A 24,000-nucleotide genomic window follows, 5' to 3' on the forward strand; every position below is an offset into this window, starting at 1 on the left:
TGGTCTGCCTTGGATTCGTATTGACATCATTCTATCATTTTTGAGATTGTATCCCATTACAGCTTTTCCCACTCTTTTGTTGACTATGAGGGCTACTCCATTCCTTCTACGGGATTCTTGCCCACAATAGTAGATATGATAATCATCTGAGCTGAATTCGCCCATTCCTGTCCATTTTAGTTCACTGATGCCCAGGATGTCGATGTTTATTCTTGCCAACTAATTTCCAACAAAGGAATACGACTCAGTGACAAAGGCCGAAACAGTCATTCCATCATCCTGACAAAAAACAGAAACAAGGCCTTTGATTTCATTCTGACCCCAGATCTGTCACACTTAGCTTCCTCCTATGCCCACCACCAGATTATCACCACATCTCCCAGTCTGGACTTCCATCCCATCAGACAATTGGGTACTTAACATCGTCGCCATTGGTTACACCATAGAATTCGCAGAATTACCTCCTCACAATATCGTCATAACATCACCATCCACTGTCCTTCAACAAGAGATCCAGTCCCTCCTTCCAAAGGACACCATAATACCCATCGCCATCACAGAAGACCATCCCAACTTCTTCTCTCACTGTTCCACTGTTCCGAAAAAAGACGGGGGATTAAAACCCTTCCTCGACCTACGGGACCTCAATTATCACATCATCTCAAGATGCTTTCAGATGGTCACATTAGAAAAAATATTGCCCATACTTCAAGAAGACGATTGGTTTGCCGTCATAGATCTCAGTGATGCGTACTTCCATATTACCATACATCAACAGCATCACAAATACCTCTGGTTCACCGTCGTGCACCACGCTGTTGAGTTCAAAGCCCTTCCCTTCAGCCTCTCTACGGCACCAAGAGTATTTACAAAGTGCATGGTCCCCATGGCAGCCCATCTGTGTACCCTGGGAGTTGCAGTCTTTCCATACATAGAGGATTGGCTTGTGGTTGCTCCATCTCACACACAAGCTCTAAAAGATATCGACATTACTCTTTCACTTCTGGCTGATCTGTGCCTAAGGGGCAACTTACAAAAGTCTATTCTTACGCCTACCCAATGTATTACCTACATCAGCACCCAATTAGACTCTACAAGGGCACGAGCCTTTCTTCCTCAAGAAAGAATAATAAAACTTCATACTTTGATAAACGAATTCCGCCCACACACTCTCGTCACTGCTCACACTGCTCAATGCCTCTTAGGCCTCATGGCCTCAACCACATCCACTATTTTTCACACCAGATTAAACTTCACTCCCTCCAGTCTTGGTTACTCACCCTCTTCGATCCCATGACAGACAGTTAATCCAAACTTCTCAGGGTAACGCCAGAACTCTCTTCCCAACTTTGCTGGTGGGACAACCCATCCAACCTGCTCATGGGTTGCTCTTTCTCTCCACTACAACCCAAAATACAAATCGTCACAGATGCAAGCTCTACCGGATGGGGTGCACATTGCAACAGACTACAAATACAGATGGTCACACAAAGAAGAAATGCTTCACATGAACAACCTAGAGCTCCTGTACAGATCACAACAGACAATACAACAGCTCTGGTTTGCCTCAACAAACAGGGAGGCACCCACTGTCTCCCACTTCTTTATCTAACGTTTCAGATATGGGAACGGTGTCTGGAACATCATGTCTTCCCTATAGCAGTTTACATAGCCACACACGACAACACAGTGGCAGACAGAGTCAGTCGTCTACAAAACAAAATGCACGAATGGTCACTAGACCACATGGTATATCTCAACCTCTGCAACCTCTGGGGAGCTCCCGACATCGACACGTTTGCGACACCCAGCAATACCAAATGTGACAAATTCTATTCCAGAAGCAGAATAGGACGCGGATCCAAGGGAGATGCTCTGATGGCAGACTGGTCCAGGAACCTCATTTACATGTTCCCTCCCTTCCCGCTTCTCCTTCGCACCATATCCAAGATCAGACTGGATCACGTCAATGCGATCCTCATCGCTCCAGAGTGGCCAAGGCAACCATGGTTCACACTCCTCAAATCCCTGAGCAGTGACTACCTCAGACTGCTTCCTGTTCCACACCTACTCTCACAACACCACGGTCAAACTCACCATTCAGATGTGCAAACTCTCAATCTCACAGCCTGGAGCATCTCACTTCAGTGAATGAAATCCTGGCTCATGCACGTAAGGCTCCCACAACTTATAAGTAGTCTAGCTTCACTAGATTTGCTAGTCAACTCAACTTACCAGTCTATCCGACCAAACTAGAAATCGTTTTACAATTCCTCTCCTACATTTTTCATAATCATCTGTCCCTTTCAACACTGAAAATCTACCTATCTGCAATCATAGCTCACCAACCGCAAGATTCAGATGTCTCCATGCTCTTCCGTCACCCGAAACTCAAACAGTTTTTATGAGGTGTTGCCAACAAGCTCCCTTCCGCTCCTTCACCACCTCCACAGTGCTCTCTCTCTATGGTGCTACACTGCTTCTTCCGCCCTCTCGTCGAACCACTTGCCAATACGTCTGAATACCTCCTTTCACTCAAAACGCTATTTCTCGTTGCCCTCACTTCCCCGCGTAGAGCCTCGGATCTCGCAGCTTTAAGAATCAACCCTCCTTTTCTTCAATTCCATCCCGATAGTTACCTTATTTCCAGATGTCTCATTTCTGCCTAAGGTAGTGTCCATTTTCCATCTGTCACAACCTATTAAACTCCCAACATTCTTTACGTCACCTGCAATGGACCTAGAGTGCTCGTTACACTCCCTGGATGTAAAGAGCGCCCTCTCTTTCTACCTCTCCAGAATGTCCACGTTCAGAAAATCTAAGAGACTCTTTGTATCGTCACACACCCTTCACAGGGGCTCCCATATGTCTTCTTTCCAGCTGGCTGGTTTCAACTATTAGACTCGCATACCAACTTGCTAAGCGACCTTTACCTGATGGAATCAAGGCTCACTCTACTAGAGCCACTGCCACATCTCCAGCTTTTCTTCATGGAGTCTCCCTCCCGGACATTTGCAAAGCTGCTATGTGGTCTACACCATCTATGTTTGCTGTCCACTACAGACTGGACCTGAGAGTCAAAGTTGATGCCTCCTTCGGACGGGCAGTGCTGTCTTCAATCATGTTGTGACGTCCCTCCACCTGTGAGGTAAGCTGGTTAGTCACCCAGTAGTGTGCATTCCCAGAGACCACAAAGAAGAAAGAGAGGTTACCTACCTCTAACTCTAGTTCTTCGAGTGCTACTCTGTGAATTCACACTTCCCACCCACCCTTCCCCTTCCCACTCCTACGTTAATTATGCAACAGTGGACTATCTATAGAACTGAGGTACTTTGGAGGGCAGGCAGACCTCGTGGTTGGGAAGGGGGCGGTCCTACGCAGATTAGCATAAAGCTCTAGAATATTCCGGAGATCTCTGTGCAGGCACAGAGCTAACCCATTAGTGTGAAATCACAGAGTACCACTCGAAGAACCAGAGTTACGGGTAGGTAACCTCTCTTTATATTTCTACTGAGAAATAAGTTCCATAAACACCAAAAGGAAGCTCCTTATCCATCCCAGAAAACTGAATTTTGACTTCCTAGAACATTTGCTTTGAAACGCATAATGGTATATAGTGGATAGAGTGATGGACAGGCTTAGGAGACCATGGAATTTCACTGTGGGAGGAATGACAATGGTAAAGCCACTCCTTAAATGTCTCACTTGCGTTGGAAGCGCTACACTATAAGTTGGATCTGACTTGACAGCACATAAAACCCAGAACTTTTGCTGGGATTGGTTTGGGAATCAATATATTAAAAAGAGTGAGTTAAAAATTGAGATTATAAACAGGGAGAAGGAAAGCAAAAGAAAGCTTTTGGCAGGCAAGGAAATAATTTTTCCAAAAAACAAAATCATGTAGTTATTTCCTTCCTACCACAGTTTAAAACAAGAATGAGTGGAGTAAAATAATGGGTGATATTTTTCTACTTTTTTCTTGTAATGTTTTAATATAGATGCCTAAACTAAATTTAAATGACAGCCATTTAATATTATTTTGAAATACATTTCTGTCTCCAACTTCATGGAATTAGATTTGGGCATTCACTGATAATTAACTGTTAACTATGTTTTCTCCTAACTTTCCAATCTCCATGAATGTGTATCAATGTATATATCTTTGCTACTTGACTGCAATTTAAACATAGAGATGCGCCTTATTTACTACTGCAATTATAGTATAGTGTAGTGTAGTGTAGTGTAGTGTAGTCTGCCTTTCCCCCATAAGAAACCCAAGGCAGCTCACAACAATTAAAACTATACAATGGTGATAGGTTTAAAATACTATACAAAAATTGTATTAAAAACAATTAAACATTAAGGGTAAAGGTTCCCCTAGACATTTTTAGTCCAGTCGTGTTCAACTCTAGGGGGCGGTGTTTATCCCGTTTTCAAGCCTTAGAGCCAGCGCTTGTCTGAAGACAGTTTCCGTTGCCACATGGCCAGCGTGACTAGAGAACGCCGTTTTAACTTCCCACCGAGGTGGTACCTATTTATCTACTCACATTTGCATGCTTTCAAACTGCTAGGTTGGCGAGGCGCTAGGACAAAGCGACGGGAACTCACTCTGTTCCGTGGATTCGATCTTATGACTGCTGGTCTTCTAACTAAACAGGCTTCTGCAGTTTAATAAAACCAAAATTAAAACAATTTTAAAACCTTTTAAAGAACATTTTGACAGCTCTACATTTAATGCATACAATATTTCCCAGACCCCCACTTTTTGCTTAAAAGCCTGGCTGAAGAGGAAGACCTTTGCCTGAGGATGGAAGGACAAGAAGGAGGGAGCCAACCTGGCGTCTTGAGCCAATGTGTTCCAAAACCTTGGAGCATGTCCTCCCCAAATGAACTTGGGAATGTCATGGAAACAAGAGAAAAGACACAGCATAATTTTATTATCTACATCTGTAGTACACTAATCCCCCCAATGGACACCCGGTGTGGTATAGTGGAAGAGTGAGAGTCTATGATTCAGGAGACCTGGGTTTGAATCCCAGCTCAGCCACAAAAAATTCATGTGATGGGGTAAAATTAGTAGAACCACTCCCTAAATAGCTCACTTACCTTGAAAACTCTGTTAGGTTTGCTGTAAGTCTGATGTGACCTGACTGCACATAATACACAATCTCTCAATGAGCTCAGTGGAGTACAGATTACTTTTTTCCTCCCCAGTTCATCCTCACAACAAAAACTGGCTTGGTAGCATCCCAGGGGCATGGGAAGGTTGTTGCTTTTCATGTATCTCTCTTCCACCAGCCACCGCTTTGTTATTCAAAAATTACCACTTCTATAATTGCTGTGGTTGATCTAGCTAATCCTAATCCTAATGTGTTCCTGGAGCACAATGTTCATGAAAAAAAATCCAATTTAAGTCAACCACTCTCATTTTAAAATACTTATTTACTTATATAAGCAAATATTTAACTTAGTTTATAAATCAACTGGTTATAATGTGTTTGTGCCAATCTCTGGCTTAACCTACCTCATAGAGTTATTGTGACCATTAAAGGGGGCAAAGAATCATGTATGGCACCTTGACCATTTTGGAGAAGAACAAATATAAACATTATAATAAATAATAGATACCAATCTTATAGATCCCAGTCATTCTCAGGTAACCCTACCCTCCCTTTAAACATACTGCTTCAGTGCTTCACCTCTATGGTTCTTCTGTCATGTGCTAACTCTCTTTTCCTCTTTGCATTGAGGCAGGTCCCTACATGGTAGCCAGCTCACAGTACAACCCATTGCTGTAATGTTGCAAGACTGTAACCGCTAGAAAGCAGGAAATCGACCTTTAATGTGAGCCATTCTGTTTTTACAGGGAATTTGCCAAAGAGAGAGAGCGAGTGGAAAATCGACGGGCATTCATGAAACTCAGGAGGCAGCAGCAGATTGAGCGGGAGCTGAATGGCTACAGGGCATGGATAGATAAAGCAGGTAAAATGGACAGCCATACCTCCAGAGTGTGTCTAACTAAGCAACCACTTTAGAACAATAAAACTCTGCAATATTTTTAAGAGTTACCAAAGACCAAGAGCCTGTGCATCTATTAATGTGTTTTTGTGTGCCACTAGAGAGATCCATTAACATGCTTAGAGTACAGCTAGCAAGTTGGGGGATGTTAAAACTTTCTAAACAAAATTTTACATATAGGAAAATGTATTGCTTGTGGCAGGTAGTACATTCTAATTACACTTGAAGCCTGGCATTCAGAATGTAAAATTCAGAGCCCCACCATACCACCAGCTGGCTCCCTTAGGATCACTAGCTTACAATGCTACAGTAATATTGTAGTATCCCAGCTAGAAGAATTGTCTCTTTTACCCTACTCGCATATGCACAAGATTCTTTCCAGTGGATGTACCTGACAATCCTTTGCCCACAATTTCATGCCCAAGCATTTCCCACAGAACTTAGTTTTTTACTTAGAATCGTGGAATCATAGAATCGTGAAGTTGGAAGGGGCCTATAATGCCATCATGTCTAACCCCCTGCAGGAATACAAGTCAAAGGATATCTGCCAGGTGGTTGTCTAAGTTTCTCTTAAATGCCTCCAGTGTTGGGGCACTCACTGCCTCTCGAGGTAATTGGCTCTACAGTCTTTGTTGTTGCTTAGTCGTGTCCGACTCTTCGTGACCCCATGGACCAGAGCATGACAGGCCCTCCTATCTTCCACTGCCTCCCGGAGTTGTGTCAAATTCATGTTGCTTGCTTCTATGACACTGTCCAACCATCTCATCCTCTGTCGTCCCCTTCTCCTCTTGCCTTCGCACTTTCCTAACATCAAGGTCTTTTCCAAGGACTCTTCTCTTCTCATGAGATAGCCAAAGTATTGGAGCCACAGCTTCAGGATCTGTCCTTCCAGTGAGCACTCAGGGTTGATTTCCTTTAGAATTGATAGGTTTGTTCTCCTTGCAGTCCAGGGGACTCTCAAGATCCTCCTCCAGTACCACAGTTCAAAAGCATCAATTCTTCAGCGGTCAGCTTTCTTTATGGTCCAGCTCTCACTTCCATACATCACTACAGGAAAAACCATAGCTTTGACTATTCGGACTTTTGTTGGCAAGGTGATGTCTCTGCTTTTTAAGATGCTGTCAAGGTTTGTCATAGCTCTCCTCCCAAGAAGCAGGTGTCTTTTAATTTCGAGGCTGCTGTCTCCATCTGCAGTGATCATGGAGCCCAAGAAAGTGAAATCTGTCACTGCCTCCATATCTTCCCCTTCTATTTCCCAGGAGGTGATGGGACCAGTGGCCATGATCTTAGTTTTTTGATGTTGAGCTTCAGACCGTTTTTTGCACTCTCCTCTTTCACCCTCATTACAAGCTTCCTTAATTCCTCCTCACTTTCTGCCATCAGAGTGGTATCAAATATTGTTGATATTTCTTCCGGCAATCTTAATTCCGGTTTGGGATTCCTCCAGTCCAGCCTTTCTCATGGTGTATTCTGCATAGAAGTTAAATAATCAGGGAGACAATATACAGCCTTTGTCGTACTCTTTCCCAATTTTGAACCAATCAGTTGTTCCATATCCAGTTCTAACTGTTGCTTCCTGTCCCACGTATAGGTTTCTCAGGAGATAGATAAGGTGGTGAGGCACTCCCATTTCTTTAAGGACTTGCCATAGTTTGCTGTGGTCCACACAGTCAAAGGCTTTTGCATAGTCAATGAAGGAGAAGTAGATGTTTTTCTGGAACTCTCTGGCTTTCTCTATTATCCAGCGCATGTTAGCAATTTGGTTTCTAGTTCCTCTGCCCCTTCGGAATCCACCTTGTACTTCTGGGAGTTCTCGGTTCACATACTGCTGAAGCCTACCTTGAAGGATTTTGAGCATAACCTTGCTAGCATGTGAAATGAGTGCAATTGTACGGTAGTTGGAGCATTCTCTGGCACTGCCTTTCTTTGGGATTGGGATGTAAACTGATCTTTTCCAGTTCTCTGGTTACTGTTGAGTTTTCCAAACTTGCTAGCATATTGAATGTTGGGGCACTCACTGCCTCAGTGTCATCTTTTAACAGTGTCATCTTTTAAGATTTTAAATAGTTCAACTGGAATGCCATCACCTCCACTGGCCTTGTTGTTAGCCATGCTTTCTAAGCCCACTTGACTTCACTCTCCAGAATGTCTGTCTCAAGGTCAGCAACCACATTGTCTGGGTTGTCCGGGATATCCAAATCTTTCTGGTATAATTCCTCTGTGTATTCTTGCCACCTCTTCTTGATGTCTTCTGCTTCTGATAGGTCCCTACCATTTTGTCCATTATCATGTCCATCTTTGCACAAAATGTTCCTCTAATATCTCCAATTTTCCTGAACAGATCTCTGTTTTTTTTCTATTATTTTCCTCTGTTTCTTGGCATTGTTCATTTAAGAAGGCCCTCTTGTCTCTCCTTGCTATTCTTTGGATGTCTGTGTTCAGTTCTCTGTAGCTTTCCCTATCTCCCTTTCATTTTGTTTCCCTTCTCCTCTCTGCTATTTCTAAGGCCTTGTTGGACAGCCACTTTGCTTTCTTGCATTTCCTTTTCTTTGGGATGGTTTTTGTTGCTGCCTCCTGTACAATGTTACGAGCCTCTATCCAAAATTCTTCAGGCACTCTGTCTACCAAATCGAGTTCCTTAAATCTGTTCTTCACTTCCACTGTGTATTCATAAGGGATGTGGTTTAGATTATACCTGACTAGCCCAGTGGTTTTTCCTACTCTCTTCAGTTTAAGCTTGAATTTTGCTATGAGAAGCTCCAGGTCTTGTTTTCGCTGACTGTATTGAGCTTCTCCATCTTTGGATGCAGAGAATAGAATCAATCTGATTACGGTATTGCTCATCTGGTGATTTCCATGTATAGAGTCGCCTCTTGTGTTGTTGGAAAAGAGTGCTTGTGATGACCAGCTTGTTCTCTTGACAAAACTCTATTAGCCGTTACCCTGCTTCATTTTGAACTCCCAGGCCAAACTTTCCTGTTGTTCCTTTTATCTCTTGACTCCCGACTTTAGCATTCCAATCCCCTACAATGAGAAGAATATCTTTCTTTGGTGTCACTTATAGAAGGTGTTGTAAATCTTCATAAAACTGGTCATTTTCAGTCTCCTCAGCATTGGTGGTTGGTGCATAAACTTGGATTACCTTGATGTTGAAAGGTCTGCCTTGGATTCATATTGACATCATTCTATCATTTTTGAGATTATATCCCATTACAGCTTTTCCCACTCTTTTGTTGACTATGAGGGCTACTCCATTCCTTCTACAGGATTCTTCCCCACAATAGTAAATATGATAATCATCTGAATTGAATTTGCCCTTTCCTGTCCATTTTAGTTCACTGACGCCCAAGATGTCAATGTTTATTCTTGCCATCTCTTGTTTGACCACATCCAGCTTCCCAAGGTTCATAGATCTTACATTCCAGGTATCTATGCAGTATTTTTCTTTGCAGCATCAGACTTTCCTTTCACTTCCAGGCACGTCCACAGCTGAGCATCCTTTCGGCTTTGGCCCAACCACTTCATTAGCTCTGGAGCTACTTGTACTTGTCCTCCGCTCTTCCTGAGTAGCATGTTGGGCGCTTTCCGACCTGAGGGTCCCATCTTCCAGTGTCATATCTTTTAGCCTTTTGTTTCTGATCATGGGGCATTCTTGGCAAAGATACTGGAGTGGCATTGCCAATACCTACTCCAGGTGGATTGCGTTTATTCAGAACTCTTCACTATGACCTGTCCATCTTGGGTGTCCCTGCATGGCATAGCCCATAGCTTCCCTGAGTTACTCAAGCCCCTTTGCCACGACAAGGCAGCAATCCGTGAAGGGGTCCACAGTCTTACTGCTGCTCTACTTTAGGTCTGATCACATGTGCTCAAAGAACCCCGGTTATACCTCTCTAGCCTTTTTTTTTTAGATTGTTTCATAAATTTCTAGTCACACAATGCACAACCATGATTGACTCCTCTGGTTTATTTCCCTCTCACTGTGAGGGTTATTTTATTTTGTACTGTTGCTGTATCACTTCATTCCTTACTGGTATGGCATATGTGTATGTTCCTATAGAATCTTTTCCCATGCTAGGTCACTGGGTAAGGCAGCTGCCATTATTGTTGCATGGTTTTAAATAAATTCTGCAGTTGGTACATATGTCAATGTACTGTGGTCTGACAGGGACAGTCTCTACGGATTGACTTCGGTATGCCATTTGTCTTGTTTACTGCTTGATGCCTCAGCCTACCCTCTGCCAAATGGCACAGCCATACTGGTGGGGGCCAGGACCATCATGGGCAATGTGTTACTTCCAGAGCCATAGATCAAATTTTCCTGAATGAGAATCCCTTTCTGCCGTATCAATGTATCAGTTATGGATTTAAAAAAAAAAAAAAAAAAGGAAGGGGCAGCACTTCCCCAGGAAAGACAGGAGAAAATAAATCAATTCCACAGTGCAGCCGGCAATAACATTTCAAATAGAAAGAAATTAATTGGCAGTATTAAAATCAGTGGGAATATATACCACATGACCATGAAAATAAATGTATCAGTACAACAGAAGTATGGAAACAATCAATAGAATGAGGTTATTTTAGCAGGTATGATCAAACCCTTTCTGTCAAGTTCCTGCTTATTACTCCATGACCTTCTCTGTCTCTTCCCTTTAGTGTCCCTTCTTCTGGGTTATAGACCCCTCACGTCTCCTACCTTTTTTAACCTCTTTTGGGTTTACTCTCAAGTAAACCTGCACTATGAATATTTTATTGCTTACAGGTTTCTGTCTTAAGAAGGGACAATGTATGTGGACTTGCCCATGTCATTATCTCATTTCAGTCTGTGTTTGTCAAAACACTCCAGTTGCCATTGTAATCGTAATAGGGAATATGATTAATTTGTCAGACATTTTGAATAATGTTGTGACATAGCAATATATCTCCTTCCGCATGTTCAGCCACATATTCTTACTTTCTGAAATATGCCTTGTATTTTTAAAGCTGTTTAAATAATGTTTTGCTGTTTTGAGATGTGGTGAGGAAAAAGCATTTTCCACTGCAGGCATGTTCCTGGCAATATATTTTTAAAAGTTGCTCAAATATGTTTTTCAAAAATGTTTTTGAATCTGAATACAGTGGTACCTCGACTTATGAACATCCCGACATACGACCATTTTGAGTTACGACCAGCTCCACCCACAAAATTTTACTTCTACTTGCAACCAGAGCTTCCAGTTACAAACAGAAAAAGGCAGGGAAAAAGGTGGGGAATTCAGAGTGCTAACCGTTGATGGCAAAGAGGCTGCTTCTTTGTAGCTCTTTCACCCCAACGGTTAGAGCAGGGGTGGGCAATTAATTTCTATAGGGGGGGGCACATGAATACACTGGTGCCTCACACAACGATGTTAATTGGTTCCAAAAAAATCAACGTTGTGTGAAACATCGTTCTGTGAAACACCATTTCCCATAGGAATGAATTGAAAACTGGTTAATCCGTTCCAATTGGAACAGATTGCCATCGTTCAGTGAAAATCCCCATAGGAAACATCGTTGAGTGAAACAATGTTTCCTATATTGGAATGTATTGAAGCCGACTCAATACATTTCAATGCCTTTGCGAAGTCCTTTTTCGCTCCTGTAAAAGTGTCTTACAATGTTTGGACACTGTTTTAAATGATTGCAATGGTTAGTCCACCTCCTGAAACCTATGCAAACTTAATTTGATGTTGTTCAGAGTCGTCCTTAATTTTTAGTGATTTTTTGAATTTTCTCTCATTGGAATGTATTGAACTTTCCGTCCAATGCATTCCATTGAGAGAAAATTCAAAAAATCACCAAAAATTAAGGACGACTCAGAACAACACCAAATTAAGTTTGCATAGGGTTCAGGAGGTGGGCTAACGATTGCAAGCATTTAAAACCTGTTCCAAACATTGTAAGACCCTTAAAAATGAGCGAAAACGGAAGAGCTTCAAAAGCACTGAAGCCGGCTTCAGTGCTTTTGAAGTCTTTTCCGATGTCCCTTTTCGCTCATTTTTAAGTGTCTTACAATGTTTGGAACAGGTTTTAAATGGTTGCAATTGTTAGCCCACCTCCTGAACCCTATGCAAACTTAATTTGGTGTTGTTCTGAGTCGTCCTTAATTTTTGGTGATTTTTTTGTTTTCCCTATTTAAATGAATTGAACTGTCCATTCAATTGATTTAAATGGGGAAAATAAAAAAATCATCAAAAATTAATGAAGACTCAGAACAAAACCAAATTAAGTTTGCACATGTTTCACAAGGTGCACTATGGAATCCAAGCATTTAAAACAGGTTTCAAACATTTTAAGACACTTTTAAATGAGCAAAAAGGGACATCGTTAAGTGAAATTCCCCCATAGAGAACATCGTTAAACGATGGGGGAAATTCCTCAAAAAAACCCATCGCTGTGTGAATTCATCGTTGTATGAAGCAATCGTTGTGCGAGGCACCACTGTAATCTGAACTGTGTTTGGGGGCCGAACCAACTTTACTTAAAAATAAAATGAAACAGTGATGTTATGATTATTTTTATTTTAAACACAAATACTAAAGAGGTTTTTTGCGGTATGTTAAAGATAAGCAACTGATAAAGTTTAGACAAAAGGCTATAAATGGTTTTGATGTTCAGAATTGTCCGTGGGCCAGACAGAAGTGGCTCATGGGCTGTATGTGGCCCTCGGGCTGACTTTGCCCAGGTCTGGGTTAGAGAGTATGCGATTGGAGGAGGCTTCGGACTGCCTGGTAAGGTAAGGTGCTGCTTTCTACTTTTAAAAAACTGTTCTAAGTGGGTTTTGCAGTGTGGTTTGGGGCTGGGTGGTGGGATTAGGTTTCTATGCTGTGATGGGTCTTGCAGGGTTTGTTTGTTTGTTGGGTTTTTTTCCCCATTTCTGATGGGTCTTGCGGGGTTTGTTTGTTTTTTGGGTTTTTCCCCCCCATTTCCAATGGGTCTTGCAGGGTTTGTTTGCTTTTTGCTTTGCTTTTTTTGCATTTCTGAGGGATCTTGCACAGTTTGTTTTCTGCTTTGCTTTTTTTGCATTTCCGAAGGGTCTTGCACAGTTTGTTGCTTTCTGCTTTGCTTTTTTGCATTTCCAAAAGAACTTGCACGCTTTGTTTGCTTTCCGCTTTGCGTTTTTTTCATTTCCTAAGGGTCTTGCACAGTGTGTTTGCTTTTCTTTTTCCCCCCTTCGTCTGGAATGGATTAATCTCATTTCCTATGGGTCTTGCACGGTTTGTTTGCTTTTTGGTTTTTTCCTCCTCCCCCCCCCCTTCGGCTGGAATGGATTAATCGCGTTTCTGGTGGGTCTTGCAGTGGTTTGTTGTTGGGTTTTTTGGTGATTTTTTTTCTTTGACTGGAATGGATTAATTGCATTTCAATGCATTCCTATGGGAAAAGGTGCTTCGACATATGACCATTTCAAGTTACGACCCGAGGTCCGGAACCAATTAAGTTTATAAGTTGAGGCACCACTGTACAGTATGCACAATATAGTTTTGAAAATGACAACAGCAATAGTAGCCTTTGTTACCCCATGCCAGTATAACAGGACAAGTAGTCACACCACTGCTGCAATGTCATTTGCATCACTATCCAAGTGTTTTATGAAACTGCCCCAGTAACAAGTTTTTTATGAAACTGCCCCAGTATTTCAAGGAGAGATGGTGGTTTTGTAAGATGTCTCTTCTCCCAGCTTTGTTTATCCCCAATCATTTCACAGATTTGTCAGAAATCTGGGAACAGAGATGTGGTGGCGCTGCGGGTTACACTACAAAAACCTCCAGGTTCAGGGTTGAAAGTTCAGCAGTTTGAATCCACATGACAGAGTGAGCTCCCACCATTTTCCCACCTCCTGCCAACCTAGCAGTTCGAAAGCATGTAAAAATGCAAGTGGATAAATAGATACCACCACGGAGGGAAGGTAACGGTGTTCCGTGTCTAGTCGTGCTGGCTACGTGACCACGGAAACTGTCTTCAGACAAATGCTGGCTCTACGACTTGGAAACTGGGATGAGCACTGCCCCTTAGAGTTGGACACGACTGGACAACTTATTAAGGTGAACCTTTAGCTTTACCTTACCTGGGAACAAATCCCACAGAATTCACTGGGGCATTCTTCTTATTAAGGCTGCACTCAGGATCTCTGATTCCTCCTAAAATATCAAATGTACTTTTGCTACTTTGCAACCTCTTTTGAATCACGTATCTTCAGTTTATGTAACACACTTCTGCAGGAGCTCCCTACTCAATCCCATGCAGAGCACTGCATGGAAATCTATTTCTGCTTTATGGTACTGACTAGCATCCTTCTGTTCTTCGTAGTGGCCTCTGAATGCACACAAATGGGTTTGTTCTGTGCCTACACAGGATGTACAGAACATTCTAGAGCAGGGGTGTCCAACCTTTCACCTTCCCTGGGCCACATTAGAAGATGAAAATTTGGTTTGGGCCGCACATACATTCGATTTGGGCCGCATAGGGGGGTAGCCCTAGCTGTCCTCCGCAGCCCCGCTCCAAGCGCGCTTACTGGCAGCTGCAATCTCAGACAGCAGAGGCTGCCAGCTTCGACTCCAGTGGCTTTATGGGGCCAGGAGGGGATCCACCTATTGACGGGGACGGCGCAATGCAGTCACGCAGCCCCCCTGTCCCCTCCCCTCCCACTACCTCCTTCCCTCTCTCCCCCTCTACTGTTGTGATATGCCCCGGCTACATTCTGGCCACAAGCGCCAGCAGTATAACTTGAAACTTTGGAATTTCTTTAAAAATAAAAAATTGCACTGGGCCGCATTACGAGCTGACCTGGGCTGCATGCAGCCCTTGGGCCGCAGGTTGGACACACCTGTTCTAGAGCTTAGGAAAAAAAGAAACATTTAGTTCCCCCCAGGGTGCTAGCTCCGCCTCCTCAACCTTCCTTTCAGTTCCCTTTTTTCCGCCGTTCAGGTAGGAAGTTTGGGAACAACAGAGCAAGCAAGGAAAGTAATTCCTAGCATATTAGCTAATTTTTCCTTCAAATCTGCTTTTTCTTGTTTTCCTTTTTACTTTTCAGGGCGATAGAACTTTTAGTCTTTCGTTTTTTCTACACTCTACTGCCCTCCCCACCCTACCCCCCAGATTCTGACTTTTAATTTTTCTCCCGTGTTCCTTTCCTTGTTTTATGGCCCCTTGGGGCTTCAAAAAGTGTTCCGTTTGCCTGAGAAAGATCCTGCTAACGGACGGACACAATCAGTGCTTATTTTGCCTTGGAGAATCCCACCAAACCCATTCATGAACAGCGTGCAGGAGCCTTTCTAAGCTGTGGCTTTAGCGACTGAGATCCTTTCTCTACGAAAAGACTTTGAACCCTAATATGGAGTTACCATCCCTCCCTTCACCTAACCCTCCTTGCCCGGAAGCTTCTAAAGCAGCTCCTAGCCCAGTCGAGCAGCCTCTGTCCAGCATGACCTCTTCACTTATCAAATCCAAGAACTCCCATAAGCCGCCTAAGCCAGCCTCCGTTAAGGCTCAAGTCTGATGATCCTGCAAAAAAGAAAAAGGACAAAGATAAAGTTAAGAGGCAAAAGAAGGCTGCCACACCGAATACCCAACCTCTTCCCATGGCTCCTATATCCGTGGAGGATTCTTCTAGGGAAGCCATTGGGCTTTCGGTCAGGGAGGATCATACCATTCCTCCAGCCCAAAGTCTCATGCGATTCTAAGCATGTCTCCAAGCTTGAGCCGATTTGGGGCTGACGCACTCTCCAGCCCAGCCGTAGCCACTCTTAGCAGATACAGAGTCTGAATCTGAGCAGGAGTCTGCAGTATGCACTCCTAAAAAGAGGACAGAGAAGCGCAAACACGCCTCTCCGTACCAGCCTTACAGACTCAAGCAACAATGCTACTATCCAAAGGGTCCACCACAATATGGTCACCTATATTTTGATAGATATCATCCACTGCCATACCATGGATATACCTATCAGGAGGATTTCAGAGAACCGACCTACCCTCCACCACCCTGGTATCCTTCCACGGCTCCTCCATTGGAAACCCAAGAAGATATTCCTACGCACCGATTTGAGCCATCCCAAAAAGGGGGATGGTACCGGAACCTACCAAGCAATCTAAACACTCTAGGAACTGTCCTGCAGTACAGGCTACTACGCTTTACTCTGGCCCTCATGGCCTTGATAAACCTTTCTCTGCACCTACGCAATCTGAGACTGAACCTCTACCAAGGACTCCGGTACCGAGACTACATCGCTCTATCTCACTAGTCTCTCAATCATCTCATGAGGACAACTCATCATCCTCTGGCAAATCTGACATGCCTGGTACGGGCGCTACTGACAGCCAACCCCAGTCACCAGAGGACTACACATCTTATGCTCAACTTATATTATGCATGGCTAATACCTTGCAACTCGATGCGCAGATATCCCAACAGGAAAAGGATTTAGTTTTTCACAATATGGTGCAGGACAAAACACTTCCTCCTAGCCTGAGCCTCATTCCAGCACTCCTTGACCTTGTCAAAAACTCTTGGGATAAGTCGCCCTTAACTCTGCAAATCCCATGAAAAATCAAGCACCATTATAAGACTCATGGGTTGGATTCAGACTTTTTAGTCAAGCACCCTATGCCTAATTCCATTGTGGTCAAGGCCACCCAATATAAATCCCGTAGCAGGTCCTCCACAACACCTGTGAACAGAGAAGGACGGAAAATTGACTCTCTCGGAAAGAAGCTTTACTCTCTTGCTGCACTAATGATTGGAATTTAGAACTACCAGGCTGCAATGGGCGCCTACCAGAAACACCCGTGGCATAAAATTCTCCCTACACTACAAGCCCTGCCAGATCCATCAAAGACTGAGGCTTTCAATATTTACACAGAAGTTAACACCCTCGCCAAGCAGCAAAGGGTAGCAGGGAAACATACTGCTGACACCACTTCCAAAGCCATGCTAACATCTGTCTCAAGTGGGGGCAACCTACGATAGACCTCTTGACACCAAATGTCCCAAGTATTGCTTGAGAGCAGGCATAGACACAATGTCACTCGGAGACGCATTCATGATCCCGTGGTCCAGAGAACTCTCTTACATTTTCTCTCCGATAACTCTGCTGCTCAAGACAATAACCAGAATCATTCAGTACTGAATAGACACAATACTCATTACCCCATGGTGGCCGCGATAGCCAGGTTCGCCCAGCTCAAGGAGATATCGGAGGAGATGTTTCACCTACCTTCGATACCGGTGCTTCTCTCCCAGAACAATGGAGCCATTCTCCATCCAGATGCCTGATCACTACACCTCACAGCGTGGAGGATAACCTCAAATTCCGTGCAGTCTTAGATCAGGCTCAGAAGCCGTCTACATCTCCCCTATCCTGGAACAAATGGATATCTTTCATAAAATGTACTCAATCTAAAGAATTTACCTTGATCCCTACATCCCTCACAACTATATTTAACGTCATTCTTAATCTCTTTAATCTTGGACTTGCACACTCCACTGTTAAAGTATATATCTCTGCGATAGTGGCTCACCAACCTCCTGGATCCCGCTCCGCTAAGCTTTTTTCTCACCCCATTCTCAAAAGATTTCTTAAAGGTCTGCAAAACATTAGACCTCTATCTCAACAAATCATACCTCAGTGGTCACTTCAACTCGTTCTTGAAGCTCTTACAAAACCACCATTTGAACCTATGGCAACCTGTAGTGACAAATTGCTATCTTTCAACGCTGCCTTTCTTGTGGCGATAACTTCTGCAAGAAGAGCTAGCGAGCTATCCGCTCTCAGATCAGTCCCCCCCATACTGTATCTCCAAATGCACCCTCATAAGGTTACTCTGTACCCTGATGTATCTTTTCTACCCAAGGTGGTATCAGACTTCCACTTAAATCAACCTACCAGACTTCCAACGCTGTTTCTATCCCCATCCACACTGATTGAGCGTAAGCTCCACACACTGGACATTAGAAGGGTCCTTACCTTCTACCTTGATAGGACTAAGCATTCCATTCATGGCTTTTCTCATGTATTCTTGTTCTTATCACTACTGCATTTATTTAATTTGTTACTGTTAATCTATTTACAGTGGTGCCCCACATAGCGATATTAATCCATTCTGGATTAATCATCGCTATACGGAAACATCGCAATGCGGGAGGGAAAACCCCATAGAAACGCATTAAATGAAGTTTAATGCATTTCTATGGGGTGAAAACTCACCGCTATGCAAGGTTTCCTCCATAGGGCTGCCATTTTCGCCACCTCGGTAAGCGAGGGCAGCACAGGCGGCCATTTTGGAACCGCCGATCAGCTGTGTGAAAATGGGGCCTTTGGGAGGAAAAGCCCCCATTTTCACACAGCTGGCCGGCCGGGGCGCTTCGGAACGACGGCAGGGGAACCCTATCCCTGCGGCCGCTCTGAAGGGCCTGCCGGCCAGCAGCTCCAAGCGGTGGTGGCGGTGGTAGGGTGTGTGTGGGGGGTCTGGATGCTTCCAGTGCTTTGCCTGGAAGCCATCTGGATCCACCCTACCCTACCCCCGCTGCCGCTGAGAGCCTTCCAAGCTCTCAAAGGGCTTTCTCCAATGTCGGAGGGGCAAATGTCGGGGGTGGCTTCGGGGTCCTTCCGAGCCCACCGCCGACATTTTCCCCCAGCTGAGCGGCGGAGCTCCCGCTGAGCTGGGGGAAAATGCCCCTTCCGAAGGGGAATGCAGGCGTCCTTCTTATACAGGGTCCTTCCGAGGCCACCACCGGTATTTTCCCCCAGTTGAGCGGTGGGGCTTCGAATCTGCTGTCACTCAGCTGGGGGAAAATTGGGCTATGGGGAAAATCGCTTTGCGATTTTTCCCTATAGTCAACATCGCAATGCGATTGCAAAAGTGATCGCAAAATCCACATCGGTATGCGGATTCGTCGTTAAACGGGGCACTCGTTAAGTGAGGCACCACTGTATTTTAGCTTGTAGTCTGTTTTGGAGGCCTTTCATGGCATCTGTCCTCACCTCCCTTGATTCTGGATATTTTAGTGCATCATCTGGAGTCCCCCATAAGGTTTAGTTTTAGAAAGGGTAGCCATGTTAGTCTGTGGAAGTACATCAGGCAAAAACAAATGAAAAGGACAAAAGAAATAAAACATTGTGGCACCTCAAAGACCAACTAAGTCTATTATCTTTAAGTCTATTATCTTTAAGTCCGTTATCTTTAACTGGGGAAGTGGACTTGATCCACAAAGGGTCGCATTAAATTGTAGCAGTTAGTCATTAAGATTCCACGTTTTTGTCATTTGTCTTTATTTTTCTTTTGTTTTGTTTCCTGATGTCCCCAAAAGGAAATTAAACTGACATCTTACATCGAAATCTAGATATTCAAACTTCTTTTTGTCTCTTATGTTGGAACTATGTTTTGCTGTACAGTTAACTATCTCCAGACTTATTTAATTTTTTCTACCATCTCTTTTGCCTGAGATTGCATGAAATCTCAAAAATTATCGTGTTTTTTTCTTTTCTTGATACTGTGGGTAAGTAGACAGCTGACAAACATATGCTAAACTCTTTGTCTTGATGCATCTTTCCACAGAGGAAGTAATGCTGGCTGAAGAGAACAAAAATTCTGGCACGTCAGCTTTAGAAGGTAAGGAATGGAAGCTTGAAAGTGCAATATTCTTTCCCCTGCATTGGATTTATAGTTGCTGACACAGGTATACCTTAGTCAATAAATAGGCACAGCTATAGCTGGAGATTAAACTGTATGCTTAACTGTGGTCAGAAAAGGTGGCTTGTGCTGGAAGAAAGGGGAAATTGGCAAGGCAGAAAACAGAATGGCAGGTGAATGTGTTTCTCCCATTTTCTGTTTTCCAGAAAACAGCATCGGTCATCTTCCATTGTTTGACCAAAACATTGCCTCACCTTTAAATGGTGAGGTGAGCATCTCACAACTCAGACCATGGAGCACCAGTGCCTAGAGTGTGTGTGTGTGTGCAGACACGCTCAGACACACATGCACACATGCACACAGAGACACACAAGCTTGTGTAAATGCACACACATACAGTTCCTAGTTCTGGGGGAAGGGGTAAGTCTGCTACTTTGCAGCAGCACCCCTCTATTTGTATTTTGGCAGTAAACATAAGGCTGGAACCCCCATGGCTGTCACAGTAGTTCTACTTCCATCATAGTAATTTTTAAGAGAGCTGAAGATGGTGAGAGTGGGGGACATCACGTACTGTGTTTGTTTTTTTCACACAAAAAATTGTTTGCCAGGAGTAAGAGCAGGATGGTGAGCATGAGCAGCAGTCACTCTTTCAAATTACCTTGAACTCTGAAAATGTTATGATGTGTCTCCAGATTATGTGTAGGAGGAGGAGGGGAATTCTCCTTGGCTAAGGAATGGCGTGGTGTCTCAGTGTGTGTTTAGATAAGGCCTCTCTATTAGAAAGGACCATCATCTTGGGCTGCTGACATGGGTGGAGAGGGCAGTTATTCATTCCTTATATGCAACAGTTCAAATTTCTCAAAAGGTTTACGGGGACGTTAGTGTGTATGGCCCTGGTGACTACATACAACCATTCAGAACCGAAAATCATTGTGATTCTGTCAGTAGAGCCTCAATGCTTTTTCTGTGCTTCTGGGGTTCTGTTCCTTTTAGAACTCTTGGGAACAACTAATTGGTACTACAGCATACAGATGTAATGGTTATCACTGTGCATCCTTACCCCACCCCCTTCTAGTTCTCAGGAGGGCAACTATCAAAAGAAGCCGAACAGAAGCCATGAATCGTGACTCTAGTGATGAGCGTGTGGATATCTCCGCTGTAGGTAAGATACAGATGCAGACAGTCTGTACGTATCCTTGACCCAGTTTTCTGCAATTCAGTGACAGCTCTGTTTTTCTGACCTATTGTGCAAAGTAATGTTCTGCCAAAAGACGTGGAAGCAACATATCCTCTAACTTACAGCCCCACTGGGTGGGGCTCCATCTCTCTCGCACATGGCCTCACTCTTGCGTGCACACGTACCTTCACCCCCTCGCACAGGGTTCCATTGTAAATGGAACCAAACGTGATTGTTTCATGGAGGAGGAAGAGAGTTGCACAGAGGGGGGTGGAGTTGTGCGCACGCCCAGCTTAGAGGAAACCTTGCATTTATTTATTGTTTATTTATTTAAAAACCTTCTGCCAAAAGCAACATCCAGATAGAATCAGAAGCTCACAATGTGGGCTAAATGAGAAAAATTTGGTCCTTTAAAAAATAATTACAGTACTTCTATGACCTAGAAATATAGTTCATTGCCGTTATCATTTGTGGCTTTAAAAATAACTGTTTGATTTTTACTTGTTAGAAGTAACTGGTATTGCTTAATGGTAACTTAGATGATCATATAAGATTGTGTTGGAGAGGCACTTCGCAGGGTGCTATCATTAAAGCAACTTTTTGAAGTGACCCTTCTGTGCACACATGATCCAGTCCCAGTTGCTCCAGACTAGCTCTAAAAAAAAACAGAGTTGGCCCACTGATGCACCAAAAAAGGCCGAGTTCTGCATGGAGCAGGGTTAGGCTGGCTTGTAATCTCCTGTACATTATCTGATTGAGCTAGACCCATATTAGATGGTCCAAAAACTAAGCTAAATGGCTTTCGGATCCCACCCTAAATTGTTTGATTTTAGTTATTTTTAAAGAAATCTGAATGTAGCACCTCAAGATACGGCAGACGTCAGCAAGTGAAGTACCTGACCTTCCTCCTCTACCATTTGCTGAGGCCATATCTCCCATAATGATCAAGGTAACTTTGACAGTTACAGTTCTGTTGCAGGAGAAGTGAACTTTGTTGTAGAGCTTGAACTACACATTGCAGATAACCCTCAGTAAAAAGCTTTTTACTGTGGAATATTTGCAGACCAGAGTAAATCCACTCCTATCACACATATTGCTTTCTTGTGGGGCAAGCAGAGCTGCTGGCTCCCAGCCGGCCAGCAAGAGACAAATGCCAGTTGGCCAGTGGGGAGATAGCTGGGAAACCTCCTACCACTAGTGGGCTAGTGAAATTGTTCCTGCTGGGGTGGAGGTGGTTTTAACGTCGTTTAGCATCGTTTTTCCCACACTTGGAGCAAGGCATCTGCTGCCCTTCCTCCTCTGCAGGTCTTGTTTGTCTGGCAGGAAGCTTGGCAGAGGTGGCCAGGGAGTGCATGTTGGCGGCGACAGCAATGGGGATCTCCCCAGCTGTTGAAGATGCCCCTGCCTCTGCTGCCATTGCTGCCACCAACCTCTCAGCCACTGCCATCTAGCTGCACATTGGACAAGCAACCTTTGCAAGAAAGGAAGGTGTCACCCAGATGAAGCCCTGTTGCACTTTAAAATGGCACCCAGTTGTGTACTGTTTTAAAGCACAGTAGCTTACATGGCTAGTAGTCAGGGTTGGGGGAGACACACTCCCAAACATTAGGCATAGCAAATTTTTCCCATTCCTGATTTAAGATTCAGGATTGCAGAGGGTGCTATGCAGTCAGCTAGAAGATGCCAATACTGTCCTTCTCCCATGCCTACTGACCTTCATGCTGCCCAGAGTAGACCTTTGGTCTAGATGGGTGGGGTAGAAATCTGAAAGATAGGAAGGATAGAAGAGAAGGGGTGCACATGGCAGAAGGGAAGGCAAAGGAGAAGGCCTCCGAGTAAAGTTCTATAATAGACAAGAGTACAGTGACATGCTCGTAGAAAGATATCCGAGGTAAATTTTTTAGCACGAAATATCCCAGATAAAATTAATAAATAAATCTGAATCTATTTGTTTGGCTTCTATAAAAGCAGTGGTTTCTTGTTCTGTTACCAGTTACATTTACTTAGCCCTCCTAAGTTTCTTATCAACAATTACTGTTGTGAGTGGTCAGTGTGCTTACTTCACAAACATTTAAGCTCTAATTGAATTGTACTTTTGCATTTTATTGCCATCTAACTCCATCTTGTGTGTGTTTGTGTGTGTGTGTGTGTGTCTGTGTCTGTGTCTCTGTCAGATGAATGTAAGTTTTTAAGCAATGGTTGAAGTAGATTGCCATCCATGTAAACAAATGTATTAGCATATGAGGTGCTGAAGCCTCTGGTATTTTTGTTGTTATTGTTGTGATAGATTAATTTAGCAACTTCACTGTTGTGTGTACTTTTGGAGGAGAGGGAATTTGAGCAGGTGCAGCTCAACATTCAAGGATGAGAAAAGTTGTTTGAGGTGGTTTTCTCTTCAGCACATCTTTCATCAGCTGTTTCCTTTATTTATCTGACTACACTAGAAAAAGATTTTTGTTTTCGGAGTGTTCAGCATGGGTCAGTCAATATCCAAAACATAAGGTTTGTGTTTGCAAGCATGAACATAAAAAGAAATCTGCTTCCTTTGAGGTATCAATAGTACATTTGATTCTTTAGATTTAGCAGTGATAAATAGGTTTTAGGATTATCTAACTTGAAAGTCTGTAGCAGTGGTTTTATACAATGCATTGTTCATTGCTTTGTGTCTTTTTCTGAATGTATATAAATATGCACACACATACACAAACACAGAAGGAAAAGGCTCAGGAAGCGTCTTCATACAGTACTGAATTGGATTTTTGTTCCATTTTCTGCTATATTCAGTTCAAATGTGGTGGTGTGGGAGAGGAGGTAAATTAAGCTAAATTTTGACCCCGATGTGAGTCTTTCAGCTGGGCACCAAACAGCTAGAACAGGAGAAACATAAAAGTTCCAGAAATCATGGCCAAATGTTCTTTTTTTAAAGCAAGTATGAAAGCTACCATATCTTAGCAATATGTTAGTCGTCTAATAAAGGTATCTAAAATATAATTAAGATAGGCTAAGTTTCTCTCCTGCTTTTTTAGTGATCTAATAAAGATATCAAGCTGGCTGGAGACTCAGTGGCTGAGGTATCTAGTTGTGGAGCCAGAGGTTGGGAGTTCAATTCTCCCACTGTGACTCCTACGAGAAGAGCCAGTCTGTATGGTCATGGGCAAGCT

The 24,000-nt window shown here is 43.5% G+C and overlaps 1 protein-coding gene and 2 long non-coding RNA genes across 3 annotated transcripts in view; 1 reads left to right on the forward strand and 2 right to left on the reverse strand.

Moving 5' to 3' along the window:
* CACNA1E (calcium voltage-gated channel subunit alpha1 E) overlaps positions 1 to 24,000 on the forward strand; it is a 509,386-nt gene that overhangs the window by 319,654 nt on the left and 165,732 nt on the right. Inside the window, exons 10-12 of the mRNA XM_072998149.2 lie at positions 5,867 to 5,982; positions 19,588 to 19,641; positions 20,738 to 20,824. Coding sequence (XP_072854250.2) covers positions 5,867 to 5,982; positions 19,588 to 19,641; positions 20,738 to 20,824 — 257 coding nt within the window. The remainder of the gene's footprint in view (positions 1 to 5,866; positions 5,983 to 19,587; positions 19,642 to 20,737; positions 20,825 to 24,000) is intronic.
* LOC144588877 (uncharacterized) overlaps positions 1 to 24,000 on the reverse strand; it is a 325,738-nt gene that overhangs the window by 79,289 nt on the left and 222,449 nt on the right. The gene's annotated exons all lie outside the window — the stretch shown is intronic.
* On the reverse strand, positions 12,932 to 18,047 carry LOC140706751 (uncharacterized). The gene is made up of 2 exons (XR_013544619.1): positions 17,247 to 18,047; positions 12,932 to 15,537 (listed from the first exon to the last, which is right to left on the reverse strand). It is a non-coding gene; the product is annotated as an uncharacterized LOC140706751 (long non-coding RNA).

This window comes from Pogona vitticeps, chromosome 4 (genome assembly GCF_051106095.1).
Source record: "Pogona vitticeps strain Pit_001003342236 chromosome 4, PviZW2.1, whole genome shotgun sequence".
Taxonomy (NCBI): Eukaryota; Metazoa; Chordata; class Lepidosauria; order Squamata; family Agamidae; genus Pogona; species Pogona vitticeps.